The sequence below is a fragment of the Larimichthys crocea genome, chromosome XVIII (assembly GCF_000972845.2).
Source record: "Larimichthys crocea isolate SSNF chromosome XVIII, L_crocea_2.0, whole genome shotgun sequence".
Classification (NCBI taxonomy): domain Eukaryota; kingdom Metazoa; phylum Chordata; class Actinopteri; family Sciaenidae; genus Larimichthys; species Larimichthys crocea.
Genome location: NC_040028.1, coordinates 4,415,851 through 4,431,697, shown reverse-complemented (window position 1 = coordinate 4,431,697; position 15,847 = coordinate 4,415,851). Strand labels below are relative to the sequence as shown.

The 15,847-nt window shown below is 43.4% G+C and overlaps 2 protein-coding genes across 2 annotated transcripts in view; both read left to right on the top strand.

Annotated features, from left to right (window-relative positions):
- Positions 1–526: 526 nt before the first annotated feature.
- LOC104921499 (THAP domain-containing protein 11) lies at positions 527–6,413 on the top strand. The gene is made up of 2 exons (XM_010734046.3): positions 527–785; positions 2,339–6,413. The coding sequence occupies exons 1-2, from the start codon at positions 608–610 to the stop codon at positions 3,685–3,687; spliced, it is 1,527 nt and encodes a 508-aa protein (XP_010732348.2). The 5' UTR covers positions 527–607; the 3' UTR covers positions 3,688–6,413.
- Positions 6,414–7,847: 1,434 nt separating this feature from the next.
- Positions 7,848–15,847, top strand: part of lats2 (large tumor suppressor kinase 2) — a 30,018-nt gene continuing 22,018 nt past the window's right edge. The window contains exon 1 of the mRNA XM_019275556.2: positions 7,848–8,169. The gene's annotated coding sequence lies outside the window, so the exon portion shown is untranslated. The remainder of the gene's footprint in view (positions 8,170–15,847) is intronic.

The window sequence follows — 15,847 nt, the reverse complement described above, 5'->3', positions numbered from 1 at the left end:
TAATGATGGATTTAAAATATAAGCGTATGACCTGAACTCCAGTCTACAGCATTAATTATTCAGGCATACAAAAAAAAGAAACCTCTCCATGGCGCAGTGTCCTGGGCATTTCAATAAATCTGTCGCATGTGATGTTTGGAAATGTCAACATCTGAAGTACCATGATAACTGGGCAGAGGGGCAGTACTTGCAAACACTGATGGCATCAACATTTCCCTTCATGGATCCACAACCCGGGACTCATACAACATACCAATATACCAAAAAGTGCACAGTGTCCGCACACTTTTGGCCATATAGTGTACAGGTTTGTTCTGACCCTGACATTGTAACACGTGATTAACACTTTGGGTCGTTTCCATAGATCATCCATCTCTCATCTCACGCCGTTAGCTGCGGCACCGCGTGAGTTAGGATCTCATTTCAGTGACGTCACGCTGATTTGATCCAATCAGATCCCTGAATGCAAACGACCTGATGACGGTACCAGTTTTTTTTTTTTTTTTTTTTTTTTTTCTCCCCCCACCCTTTGGTAGTCCGCCATTTTGGGAGTCAAAACAGCCAACAAACAGCAGCGCACACCTCCACGCTTCTCCGTGGCCTTACTATGGTTCACACATGTGTGGTGGCAGGCTGTAGGAACAGAAGGACACCGGGCACCACCTTATCTTTCTACCGTTTCCCCCGGGACCCCGAGAGGAAGCAGCGCTGGATAGCTGCTGTGAACAGAGAGGGCTGGGTGCCGAACGACGGCAGCCGGCTGTGTAGTACTCACTTCATCTCAGGTACGGACGCGTGGACGCTGCGAGGAGCGAGCGGCTGTCTGCGTGGAGCAGGCTCGTTCATGTGGAGAGAGATTCAGAATGCATATTACTAGATCCATATTGTCTGATCTGCTGGGCACAGTGTGATATTAAGTGTGATCACAACAGGTAGTTATTGAAACCATAATGACCCCTTAAAAATGACTTATTTCAAAGAAATCAGTTTTAGTCATAATAATAGAAACTAACACTGTTTTCAGTGGTGAGGCAAGTTTATTTCAATTTATTGCATAAGGTGCTTCTGACAGTGTTTACGATGTATTTACTGACCGTAAAGTCGGTTCAGTTCATATTTAAAAGGAAAAACTGCACTATAATGTTAATATCTGTTTGCAAGTTTCTAGTACTATTATTGTCATGCTGCTGTCCATGTAATATTATTGTTTGAAGAGAAACGTATGAATGCTGTAGCTTTTCTTATCTGTAACAAGAAAGTAATAAATAAGAAGGGTTAGATAAGTTTACTATAAAGTTTTGATCCTGTTATGGTTAGATCATCGTCATCACCAATATGACATTTTATTGGTGCAAAATCATACTTGTGTATAATAACTGTTACAGGGTTCAACACGAGAGCCCGACAGATACTGGATTTTTTGGGGCTGATACTGACATTAGGCACACACACCTTTCTCTTTCTAAACACCGCCCAGCCATGACATTAGTTATACCTTTACAATCCAATGTGATCCCATACAACAACTCTGCCATAAATTCTGCTTTTACAATGTTTCAATTTTCGCTGAGACTGTCAGAGAGGACTGCATTATACTGAAAGGTGTTTCTAATATTGTGGCCATCTCATGTTTGTAAATGGGGTGGCCAAAACTGAAAAAATTCTAAGTTTTTTTTAAAAAGTAGGATTTATGTCAGATTTGTTGTTTTGGATCACACTTGACTGTGTGATCGGTATGTGACAAAGATATGTAATGGAGGTGAGATGTTTTACTGTTTATTAATACATTTTATTGTCCAAAATTACATCAGTGGACTGAATGTGAATTAAATACCATTTTTAATTTAAAGGTCCAGAGTGTAGGATTTAGTGGCACCTAGTGGTGAAGTTGCACATTGCAACCAAATGACTATCTCCCACCCCTCACCCTCCATAATTAATAGATTTTTGCAGATTTCTCTGCATTATGTTTTGTATGTATATGTATGCCCATACAGATATACCTGTGATTGGTTGTCAATGGCAACCTTTATTGTTGAGCCCTGCTGAGCTATAATTTTCTATCAAAACAGTCCAGAAATTGTCACACCCACAAGAAACCTCATTAGACAGATCCTAAACCTAACCCTGTAAATCTGTTACTTGGTCAGCCGTTATCAAACTGCTCGCCTTGCTCTTTTTGGGTGGGACAATGTACCATCTCAGGCGAGGGGAAAACATGACTGCCTGCCCACTACAATTTGTCCTGAACCTCTACTGACTGAGTGGAAGAGGAAGTTCAATGAGTTTTTTTCTTCACCTCCTCCTCATTTACTACATTTCCTTTCCCCACATGCAGGTAAACAGGTGAAGAATCCACGTTCGCCAGATTATGTTCCGTCTGTGTTCACGGCAGCTCCCTTATCCCCAGAGATGAAAGAGCCAGGGACCTTAGAGATCCTGGACAAGCAGGAAGCACGCGTGGAGGCGGCCAACGCCTTGTTGTTCCTGCAGGGTCAGGGCAGGTCCGTGGTGGGGGAGCGGGGCCAGGAAGAGCATCCTGAGGAGAGGGAGCAAGAGGCCATCGTGGAGGAAAGTGCTTCCTCTTCCCTCAGCGCAGATGAAGATGACGATGAGGATGTTGAATCTATGAGTGACAGCAAGAAAGGGAAGTTTGCTCAGACGTCTGATGTGCCGGTTAACTTTGACGATATCGTGAAAGCCCTGAAGAAGGAGAACCAGACCCTCAGGGAGTCAGTGGAGAAAATGTCCCTGTCTGAGAGCTCCTTGAGGAACGATGCAGAGAAAGTGAAGTTTTACACTGGTTTACCAAACTACTTTGTCCTAGAGACAGTCATGTGGCTGCTGGCACCTCACATGGACGGGATGAAGAACGTGAAGCTCTCCAAGTTCCAGCAGTTGCTGCTCACACTGATGCGACTCCGTCTGGACCTCCGCAACCAAGATCTGGCCTATCGCTTCGGTGTGAAAGTCAGCATGGTAACGAGGACAGTGCACCAGATGGTCAGCATCATGTCCTCCACTCTGGTGCCCACAGCCGTCTTCTGGCCCTCTAGAGCTGAGCTCCGGAAAAACCTGCCAGCAGCTCTGCGCACCTCCCACCCTGACTGCGCTGTCATCGTAGACTGTTTCACGGTGCCTTTTGAGGAGCCGGTTTCCCGGGGTAACCAGCAGCACCAGCAACAGCAGAGGGTGGTGCCAAGCTCTCAGGTTGTGGGGACAAGTCATAATGTGCTAAAGTATCTGATTGGTGTGGCTCCGCAAGGCGTTGTCACCTTCGTCTCTAGGGGCGTGCTGGGAAACGTCAGTGACAAAAGCCTGGCTGAGGGCTGCGGCCTTCTGTGCAAGCTTCTCCCAGGCGACGTCGTATTGGCGAGTCGCGATCTCAACATCGCCGATTCCGTGGCCGCCCGCGGAGCCCTGTTCAAAATCGCCAGCAGCTACCAATCAGGGGCGTACGGGAGCTCAGGGGGCTCCGATACTTGCTCTGAGACAGTGAGTGTGCAGAGGCATGTGGACAGGGTGATCTCCATGGTGAAGCAGAGGTACGTCATGCTCACAGGCCCTGTCGAAAGCCCCTTCACCGCGGCCTCTGAGCGCACGTCAAACCTCTCAACCTTTGATAAGATCGTACAAGTTGCCTGTGCCTTAAACAACCTGTGCATCTCTGCTGCTCCACTAGAGTGATGCGTACAGAAATGCCTCATACTTCTTAATGCTGGTCAGGCACATAAGTTCCCTTTACTGCTTTGGACCTTATTTCACGTTCTCCCATTACATTCTCATGTCAGCACGACATGATTACTACAGAAAAACGATTTACACTCATCCACTTTAATTTACACTCACAGTGCATGTGTCTCCTTGTTATCTGGGGTCAGATAAAAACACTTCCCTCAAATCCAAAAACCACATTGTTAAGATGTGATGTCATGAAGTTATGCAACTGGGCTGATAGAGAATGGCAGGCTTGCAAAGGATGTTATTAATTTATTTAGGCTATGAATGACAGCTATGTGAGTGAATTGTACCTTTTAGCCATTTGTAAATACTGAAGTATGCAGACAATGTTCCCACTAACGCAGTCCTCTGTCTGCAAGTGTTTTTTTCTATCCCCAATGAATACTAGAGGAGCTGACTTCACTGGTTTCTCCCTTCCTCTGTTGCGGAGAGGGGGTTTGTCGGCTAGCTAACAAAACCAGCTGTTTTGTTGCTTCCCTGCTTATAAATCAAGGACAGTACACACAATGCACAGATATATAAAGCAGGTTAAAATAAGAACAGCATGCACATAGGTAAGAGTTTCACCACGCAGGGATAGACACACGTCACGGTTAATGAGTGCTTGGAGGCATTATTGGCCGTAAACTTACATTTTTTGGGGGGCATTTCACACATTTTTGCCTGCCAGCTAGATTTTATAAGAATAGAATACAATCACCGCGGGATGATTAGCTACCTGTTACCACCCACACAACAATTTACTGCCATATGGCCGGGGTCTGGTGTTAATTTATCTGCTGCTCTCCGGGCTTAGTAGAAACGGCTCACTTCCAGGAGTTCTCAACAATAGCTCACTGGTTTACTGCACATTGCCGAGTGGCAGATGTTCTCTTCAACAGGGCTTTACTGGTTTTTGAAGACTTTTTACACAATAAACAGCCCCTTCTGCAGAAACTTAAACTGCTGTGTGGTAAAATAACTGAAACGGACCAAAAAAATGAAATGGTTTTTCACCACAGGGCACCTCGTGGAGTGTTAGGCGGGGGGTGGATGGACTCCGTGGTTTCCAACCTGGGCTGTTTAATTAACAATGATGTCAATATTTACCACGCCACTAGTGTTTAAAGATGTTCCTGCTGTTTTTTTTTAAGTATTCAGTTCAGTGTTTTGCCAGAATGCCTTCTTATTTAATACAAAGGTTCAGTTTTCTAAAAGATGCTGATGAGAAAGGATGATTATTTTTGTTTACAATGTTTCCGTTTTCCATAATCATGCGTTGGCCACCGACAGATCTCCAAGAAAAACTTTATATGCAGGCATCTGTGTGCTGGAATCAAACTCTGTTCTCTTGTACATGCTTCTGCGATTCTTTACGGTCATGGTGAATCAAAGTATCGTTACAAGTGATTGAAATAAATGAGTTGTGAAAGCAGGAATTTCCCAAAGGCAACCAGAGTATTGTTGTTGTTCTTCTCCCCACACACACACACACACACACACTGAAGTGTTTTTCACGAAGCTGAGCGTGTCAGCATTTGGAGAATGTACACTTAATTTGCGACTGTGTCGCTCAGTGTGTGCTGTTCTAATTGATTGTAACTGTTGTGAACCATGAGGACATACCACAGAGGCTGTTCTGTTAGTTACAGGACAGGGCTGGAGGCGATTCTCAAGAAAGGCCAAGCTGGTCACTGATGTGCAAATTTGATGTTTTTAATAGTTTGTGGAATGAAGTTAGGATGTGTGCTCACACTTAAACAAAAAAATCTGTTTTGATATTCACTTTATATATTGACGTCTGTTCATGGTTTCAGAGTTATCTGCTTAGAGCAGGACCCCGCTTATCGAGACACGTCTCCTGTTGTCCTGCGTTTGCTGGTGCCTTAGTTTGTAAAACTGGTACTGCTGTTACAAATGAGCCTGCGTTTTTTTTTCTACAAATATTTATTTTTGCATCATACATGCTTTAGAGCCATCTCCGGTTTGTTTAGTGAGTTTAACATGCAAAAACAGCAAAACAAAACATCCCTTCTCATTACTCACAAAGTAAGATATGTTCCAATCATTTTCTGTTTTTATATTGATCACTTCTACAATTTAAAGTGTATAAACTCTAAATGATTGGGCGATTCTGGCCTCCCCATCACCTATTCATTCCTGATGTTGGACACCCCGTTGGGCATTATACTTTGATTATGAGTTATATCTCTCAGAAAGGTTTTGAAGGGTTAAACATTACAACAGCTGATTTTCTGCTTTGGTCCAGAACCTGAAATTAATTGTAAAGTTTTTCACACGATGAGAAGCTTTTTTTTTTCAGATAGGCACACTATGGTAGTGGATGTTTTTCATGTACTCCTAGAGTTCCTTAAGGACATCAAACTGTCCTCTCTTCCTGTGATGTATTTGTTTCTCTTAATGCTTTATGTTGGTGAGGTGGCACTAATGGACAACTATCAGTCTTGTGTTTACTCCAAACAAACCAGAAATGAACACTGCTAAGATTGATGGAGAGCTGTATGAAAAATTCAGAAATAATTATTTCACTTTTCAGCTTTTAACTTCATGAATGATTTCTTTGATGAACAGACATGCTTCATACTATGGTGAGTGCTGGTTGATTAAAGGAGGGAAGACCATGTGATGGGTACAAAAACAAAAAAACAACCAAATTATTATTTCCTCTTCTTTTTTAAATTTTCTGTGCCTGAAAGCATAAAACACATCTCTTTCTGCATCCTAGAGCAAGGGTCTTCAACCAGGGGTCCATGGCCCCTAGGGGGTCTGCAGAGGTACTGCAGGAGGTCCGCCAATTTTTGTCATAATAATTGACACTTTTTGCCAAAATAATTGTGAATGTGAGGGTACAGATAATTGTTATTATAGACCAGGCTTAAAATGTGATACATTTTAAAATATTTATTGCATGTGGGGGTCCCTGTTCTGTTTGTCTCTCATCCAAGGGGTCTTTGGGATGGAAAAGGTTGAAGACCCCTGTACTAGGGGATTGTTATCAGAATGGTTAATAGCAAAAACCTTGAAATGAATGCCATTTGAGTCTCTGTTATGTTGTAGCAAAAATATCATGTTGTACTTTGTGTTTTATATATGGGAGTGTTGTTGATCTTGATGATTCTTCCCCAGCAGCCGATGGATGATGGTTCACTTTCCATGAACTCCCTCTCTAAAATCAACAAAGAGCTTTTAGTCTGAATGCCACTCTATCACACCTCACACCACACTATGTCTCTATTGTAATGAGTGCATGTGCTTCCATGATGTATAACCTCTACAAGTTCCAATTCAGTTTTTCCTCAGTTTTGCCTCTGTGACTGAAAAAATAAAGTTTGGGAAACCACCTTTTGATTCTGTCCATGTGTTTGACATAGTGATGACTGATAATAGAGAATCTATTATTTATTGGCCATTATTTGCATCCACGCTGATTGGTGGCCTTTGGCTCATTGGTATAGTTTCCTCCCAAGGCCAAAGAGAAGTGAGTGAGTAATGCGCTGATATTTTTTGATATGTCCAGGAGAGAAATGCATTGGAGGAAGCCCCGCCTAGAATATGTGCGGTCAGAGAGGAGGAAGGAGGAAGACCTCTCACTCTGTTACTTTTTAATGTGACCGTGTGGAGTTGTCTATGACTAGAATCATTGCAAATAATGTAAAAACACATGATGGTAACAAGTGTGCATGAATGCCATCCATCTTTGCCATGTGCACTATCAGGATCTAAAAGGTCTGAGTGATATAGCACATTTTTGTAGCAGACTGCTAATGCTAATCCATTAAAGTTTCAGTATGTAATCACACATTATATCACGACATTATAGGTGAACATTAATAAAGGGGTGGCATTGTATATTATATTGTTGTGAACTCTGAATGTGGGGAAAAAAGATCAGAAACTGGATAAATAATAATAAATAAAAACTTTTCTTTCACTTATTTCTATTTTTTAATGCATTTTTTTTTTATTTTTCAGTAAGTTTGAGCTCAAAACTTTCATTTTCAAATTTTTGTGTTTTTTAAACGACTTTGTTTTTCAAACAATCCAAACTTTTCGGCTACATTAGTTTAGACTCTTACAAATCAGCATTTGTTCCTCAGCTTTCAAACAAACCCTCGGAGTGGATCACTGTTCCAATAGACGAGCTCCGGGCCCGTGCTGACGTGCGTCGGTCCGTCACGTGACCTGAGGAATGTTAACAATGCAGCGAGTGTCCAACTTTGTGCTGCATTTCTGCTCCTGCCTGGAGTCTGGGGAGAAAATGGAGGCTCGTTTCATCACATTTCCTCGGCTCCTCCGTCTCCGTCTTCTCTGAGCTCTCCAGCTCTGTCGACGCGCTCGTTCGCCGAGGACGCGACTTTAAAAAGTTGTCGTGTGACGGGATTTACTCTCCAAAAATCTTGACTTCTTCTCGCTCACTTCTATCACATGGTAAGTTGAGACTTAACTTTTTTTTGGGGAGGGGAGTGGTGGTGTGATTTATTTCCACGACTTGTTGCTGAGGGGGGGAAAAAAAAGTTCCGTCACGGCTGCGTTTAAAGTGAGGGGGACATGGAAGAAAAAAAAAAGTGGGGAGTGTAGTTTTCCTGTCGTGTTGGACCTCTGCGGGACAGAACAGGACTGACTTACCGCAGTCGCTCCTGCACAGGAATGTTCTCTCAGCCCCCCCCCCCAGCCCAGCCTGGGTACAGTGGGGAAGGCCACAGGACGTTCAAACAGGGGTTTCCGTACGGTCTGAGGTCCAGGGGCCCCGGGCTAAACTACACAGACACCATTTTGTAACGGGTTTAAAGCTTGACACAAATATCCAGAGTAAACTTCCAAACAGAAAAGTTTGTTTTTGACTCTCCTCTCTATATATACATGTATATCAAGTCACTGTAGTTATGTTGAGTCTTTCTGCAGACCCCCAACATGAGGGGCCAAAACTCAACTGACTCATAGTGAAGACATGTAGGTGTGTGTGCTCTAGAAACACACTCTGTACACCTCCATAATAAAAAACAGACCCCCAAAAGTTTCCAAATAAACCCTTGAACTATAACTCTCCTCTCTATATATACATGTATATCAAGTCACTGTAGTTATGTTGAGTCTTTCTGCAGACCCCCAACATGAGGGGCCAAAACTCAACTGACTCATAGTGAAGACATGTAGGTGTGTGTGCTCTAGAAACACACTCTGTACACCTCCATAATAAAAAACAGACCCCCAAAAGTTTCCAAATAAACCCTTGAACTATATATATAATGGAGGTGAGATGTTTTACTGTTTATTAATACATTTTATTGTCCAAAATTACATCAGTGGACTGAATGTGAATTAAATACCATTTTTAATTTAAAGGTCCAGAGTGTAGGATTTAGTGGCACCTAGTGGTGAAGTTGCACATTGCAACAAAATGACTATTCTCCCACCCCTCACCCTCCATAATTAATAGATTTTTGCAGATTTTCTGCATTATGTTTTTGTATGTATATGTATGCCCATACAGATTAACCTGTGATTGGTTGTCAATGGCACCTTTTATTGTTGAGCCCTGCTGAGCTATAATTTTCTATCAAAACAGTCCAGAAATTGTCAACACCCACAAGAACCTCATTAGACAGATCCTAAACCTAACCCTGTAAATCTGTTACTTGTCAGCGTTATCAAACTGTCGCCTGCTCTTTTTGGGTGGGACAATGTACCATCTCAGGGAGGGGAAAACATGACTGCCTGCCCACTACAATTTGTCCTGAACCTCACTGACTGAGTGGAAGAGGAGTTTGTTTTTTCTTCACCCCCTCCTCATTACTACATTTCCTTCCCCACATGCAGGTAAACAGGTGAAGAATCCACGTTCGCCAGATTAGGTTCCGTCTGTGTTCACGGCAGCTCCTTTATCCCCAGAGATGAAAGAGCCAGGGACCTTAGAGATCCTGGACAAGCAGGAAGCACGCGTGGAGGCGGCCAACGCCTTGTTGTTCCTGCAGGGTCAGGGCAGGTCCGTGGGGGGGGACGGGGCCAGGAAGAGCATCCTGAGGAGAGGGAGCAAGAGGCCATCGTGGAGGAAAGTGCTTCCTCTTCCCCAGCGCAGATGAAGATGACGATGAGGATGTTGAATCTATGAGTGACAGCAAGAAAGGGAAGTCGCTCAGACGTCTGATGTGCCGGTAACTTTGACGATATCGTGAAAGCCCTGAAGAAGGAGAACCAGACCCTCAGGGAGTCAGTGGAGAAAAATGTCCCTGTCTGAGAGCTCCTTGAGGAACGATGCAGAGAAAGTGAAGTTTTACACTGGTTTACCAAACTACTCTTTGTCCTGAGACAAGTCATGTGGCTGCTGGCACCTCACATGGACGGGATGAAGAACGTGAAGCTCTCCAAGTTCCAGCAGTGCTGCTCACACTGATGCGACTCCGTCTGGACCTCCGCAACCAGACTGGCCTATCGCTTCGGTGTGAAAGTCAGCATGGTAAGAGGACAGTGCACCAGATGGTCAGCATCATGTCCTCCACTCTGGTGCCCACAGCCGTCTTCTGGCCCTCAGAGCTGAGCTCCGGAAAAACCTGCCAGCAGCTCTGCGCACCTCCCACCCTGACTGCGCGTCATCGTAGACTGTTTCACGGTGCCTTTGAGGAGCCGGTTTCCCGGGGTAACCACCAGCAGCACCCAGCAACAGCAGAGGGTGGTGCCAAGCTCTCAGGTTGTGGGGACAAGTCATAATGTGCTAAAGTATCTGATTGGTGTGGCTCCGCAAGGCGTTGTCACCTTCGTCTCTAGGGGCGTGCTGGGAAACGTCAGTGACAAAAGCCTGGCTGAGGGCTGCGGCCTTCTGTGCAAGCTTCTCCCAGGCGACGTCGTATTGGCGAGTCGCGATCTCAACATCGCCGATTCCGTGGCCGCCCGCGGAGCCCTGTTCAAAATCGCCAGCAGCTACCAATCAGGGGCGTACGGGAGCTCAGGGGCTCCGATACTTGCTCTGAGACAGTGAGTGTGCAGAGGCATGTGGACAGGGTGATCTCCATGGTGAAGCAGAGGTACGTCATGCTCACAGGCCCTGTCGAAAGCCCCTTCACCGCGGCCTCTGAGCGCACGTCAAACCTCTCAACCTTTGATAAGATCGTACAAGTTGCCTGTGCCTTAACAACCTGTGCATCTCTGCCTGCCCACTAGAGTGATGCGTACAGAAATGCCTCATGCTCCTTAATGCTGGTCAGCACATAAGTTCCCTTTACTGCTTTGGACCTTATTTCACGTTCTCCCATTACATTCTCATGTCAGCACGACATGATTACAGAAAAACGATTTACACTCATCCACTTTAAATTTACATCACAGTGCATGTGTCTCCTGTTTATCTGGGGTCAGATAAAAACACTTCCCTCAAATCCAAAAACCACATGTTAAGATGTGATGTCATGAGTTATGCACTCGGCTGATAGAGAATGGCAGGCTTGCAAAGGATGTTATTAATTATTTAGGCTATGAATGACAGCTATGTGAGTGAATTGTACCTTTAGCCATTTGTAAATACTGAAGTATGCAGACAATGTTCCCACTAACGCAGTCCTCTGTCTGCAAGTGTTTTTTTCTATCCCCAATGAATATAGAGGAGCTGACTTCACTGGTTTCTCCCTTCCTCTGTTGCGGAGAGGGGGTTTGTCGGCTAGCTAACAAAACCAGCTGTTTTGTTGCTTCCTGCTTATAAATCAAGGACAGTACACACAATGCACAGATATATAAAGCAGGTTAAAATAAGAACAGCATGCACATAGGTAAGAGTTTCACCACCAGGGATAGACACACGTCACGGTTAATGAGTGCTTGGAGGCATTATTGGCGTAAACTTACATTTTTTTTTTGGCATTTCACACATTTTTGCCTGCCAGCTAGATTTATAAGAATAGAATACAATCACCGCGGGATGATTAGCTACCTGTTACCACCCACACAACATTTACTGCCATAGGGGCCGGGGTCTGGGTTAATTTATCTGCTGCTCTCCGGGCTTAGTAGAAACGGCTCACTTCCAGGAGTTTCAACAATAGCTCACTGGTTTACTGCACATTGCCGAGTGGCAGAGTTCTCTTCAACAGGGCTTACTGGTTTTGAAGACTTTTTACACAATAAACAGCCCCTTCTGCAGAAACTTAAACTGCTTGTGTGTAAAATAACTGAAACGGACCAAAAAAATGAAATGGTTTTTCACCACAGGGCACCACGTGGAGTGTTAGGCGGGGGGTGGATGGACTCTGTGGTTTCCAACCTGGGCTGTTTAATTAACAATGATGTCAATATTTACCACGCCACTAGTGTTTAAAGATGTTCCTGCTGTTTTTTTTAAGTATTCAGTTCAGTGTTTTGCCAGAATGCCTTCTTATTTAATACAAAGGTTCAGTTTTCTAAAAGATGCTGATGAGAAAGGATGATTATTTTTGTTTACAATGTTCCGTTTTCCATAATCAGGCGTGGGCCACCGACAGATCTCCAAGAAAAACTTTATATGCAGGCATCTGTGTGTTGGAATCAAACTCTGTTCTCTTGTACATGCTTCTGCGATTCTTTACGGTCATGGGAATCAAAGTATCGTTACAAGTGATTGAAATAAATGAGTTGTGAAAGCAGGAATTCCAAAGGCAACCAGAGTATTGTTGTGTTTCTTCTCCCCACACACACACACACACACACACACTGAAGTGTTTTTCACGAAGCTGAGCGTGTCAGCATTTGGAGAATGTACACTTAATTTGCGACTGTGTCGCTCAGTGTGTGCTGTTCTAATTGATTGTAACTGTTGTGAACCATGAGGACATACCACAGAGGCTGTTCTGTTAGTTACAGGACAGGGCTGGAGGCAATTCTCAAGAAAGGCCAAGCTGGTCACTGATGTGCAAATTTGATGTTTTTAATAGTTTGTGGAATGAAGTTAGGATGTGTGCTCACACTTAAACAAAAAAATCGTGTTGATATTCACTTTATATATTGACGTCTGTTCATGGTTTCAGAGTTATCTGCTTAGACAGGACCCCGCTTATCGAGACAGTCTCCTGTTGCTCCTGCGTTTGCTGGTGCCTTAGTTTGTAAAACTGGTACGCTGTTACAAATGAGCCTGCGTTTTTTTTTCTACAAATATTTATTTTTGCATCATGCAATCTGCTTTAGACCCATCTCCGGTTTGTTTAGTGAGTTTAACATGCAAAAACAGCACAACAAAACATCCCTTCTCATTACTCACAAAGTAAGATATGTTCCAACATTTTCTGTTTTTATATTGATCACTTCTACAATTTAAAGTGTATAAACTCAAATGATGGGCGATCTGGCCTCCCCATCCTATTCATTCCTGATGTTGGACCCCCCGTTGGGCATTATACTTGATTATGAGTTATATCTCTCAGAAGGTTTGAAGGGTTAAACATTACAACAGCTGATTTTCTGCTTTGGCCAGAACCTGAAATTAATTGTAAAGTTTTTCACACGATGAGAAGTTTTTTTTTTTTAGGCACGCTATGGTAGTGGATGTAGTACCAAGAGTTCCTTAAGGAAATCAAACGTTCTCCTCTGTGATATTGTTTTCTCTTAATGCTTTGGTGGGAGGTGGCACAAGGGACAACATAGTCTTGTGGTTTACTCCAAACAAACCAGAAATGAACACTGCAAAGATTGATGGAGAGCTGTATGAAAAATCAGAAATAATTATTTCACTTTTCAGCTTTAACTTCATGAATGATCTTGATGAACAGACATGCTTCATACTATGGTGAGTGCTGGTTGATTAAAGGAGGGAAGACCATGTGATGGGTAAAAAAACAAAAAACAACCAAATTATTATTCCTCTTCTTTTTTAAATTTTCGGTGCCTGAAAGCATAACACATCTCTTTCTGCACCTAGAGCAAGGGTCTTAACCAGGGGTCCATGGCCCTAGGGGGCTGCAGAGGTACTGCAGGAGGTCCGCCAATTTTTGTCATAAAATGGACACTTTTTGCCAAAATAATTGTGAATGTGAGGGTACAGATAATTGTTATTATAGACCAGGCTTAAAATGTGATACATTTTAAAATATTTATTGCATGTGGGGGTCCCTGTTCTGTTTGTCTCTCATCCAAGGGTCTTTGGGCGGAAAAGGTTGAAGACCCCGTACTAGGGGATTGTTATCGAATGGTTAATAGCAAAAACCTTGAAATGAATGCCATTTGAGTCTCTGTTATGTGTAGCAAAAATATCATGTGGTACTTTGTGTTTTATATATGGGAGTGTTGTTGATCTGATATCTTCCCCAGCAGCCATGGATGAGGGTTCACTTTCCATGAACTCCCTCTCTAAAATCAACAAAGAGCTTTTAGTCTGAATGCCACTCTATCACACCCACACCACACTATGTCCTATTGTATGATGCATGTGCTTCCATGATGTATAACCCTACAAGTTCCAATTCAGTTTTTCCTCAGTTTTGCCTCTGTGACTGAAAAAAAAAGTTTGGGAAACCACCTTTTGATCTGTCCAGTGTTTGACATAGTGATGACTGATAATAGAGAATTATTATTGTGGCCATTATTTGCATCCACGCTGATTGGTGGCCTTTGGCTCATGGTATAGTTTCCTCCCAAGGCCAAAGAGAAGTGAGTGAGTAATGCGCTGATATTTTTTGATATTCCAGGAGAGAAATGCATTGGAGGAAGCCCCGCCTAGAATATGTGCGGTCAGAGAGGAGGAAGGAGGAAGACTCTCACTCTGTTACTTTTTAATGTGACCGTGTGGAGTTGTCTATGACTAGAACATTCAAATAATGTAAAAACACATGATGGTAACAAGTGTGCATGAGCCATCCATCTTTGCCAGTGCACTATCAGGATCTAAAAGGTCTGGAGTGATATAGCACATTTTTGTAGCAGACTGCTAATGCTAATCCATTAAAGTTCAGTATTAATCACACATTATAATCACGACATTATAGGTGAACATTAAAAAGGGGTGGCATTGTATATTATATTGTTGTGAACTCTGAATGGGGGGAAAAAAGATCAGAAACTGGATAAATAATAATAAATAAAAACTTTTCTTTCACTTATTTCATGCTACAGTAAGTTGAGTCAAAACTTTCAGTTTCAAATTTTTGTGTTTTTTAAAGACTTTGTTTTTCAAACAATCCAACTTTTCGGCTCATTAGTTTAGACTCTTACAAATCAGCATTTGTTCCTCAGCTTTCAAACAAACCCCGGAGTGGATCACTGTTCCAATAGACGAGTCCGGGCCCGTGCGACGTGCGTCGGTCCGTCACGTGACCTGAGGAATGTTAACAATGCAGCGAGTGTCCAACTTTGTGCTGCATTTCTGCTCCTGCCTGGAGTCTGGGGAGAAAATGGAGGCTCGTTTCATCACATTTCTCGGCTCCTCCGTCTCCGTCTTCTCTGAGCTCTCCAGCTTGTCGACGCGCTCGTTCGCCGAGACGCGACTTTAAAAAGTTGTCGTGTGACGGGATTTACTCTCCAAAAATCTTGACTTCTTTCGCTCACTTCTATCAATGGTAAGTTGAGACTTAACTTTTTTTTGGGGAGGGGAGTGGTGGTGTGATTTTTTTCCACGACTTGTTGCTGAGGGGGGGGAAAAAAAGTTCCGTCACGGCTGGTTTAAAGTGAGGGGGACATGGAAGAAAAAAAAAGTGGGGAGTGTAGTTTTCCTGTCGTGTTGGACCTCTGCGGGACAGAACAGGACTGACTTACCGCAGTCGCTCCTGCACAGGAATGTTCTCTCAGCCCCCCCCCCAGCCCAGCCTGGGTACAGGTGGGAAGGCCAAGGACGTTCAAACAGGGGTTTCCGTACGGTCTGAGGTCCAGGGGCCCGGCCTAAACTACACAGAACCATTTGTAACGGGTTTAAAGCTTGACACAAATATCCAGAGTAAACTTCCAAACAGAAAAGTTTGTTTTTGACTCTCCTCTCTATATATACATGTATATCAAGTCACTGTAGTTATGTTGAGTCTTTCTGCAGACCCCAACATGAGGGGCCCAAACTCAACTGACTCATGTGAAGACATGTAGGTGTGTGTGCTCTAGAAACACACTCTGTACACCCCATATAAAAAAACAGACCCCAAAAGTTTCCAAATAAACCCTTGAACTA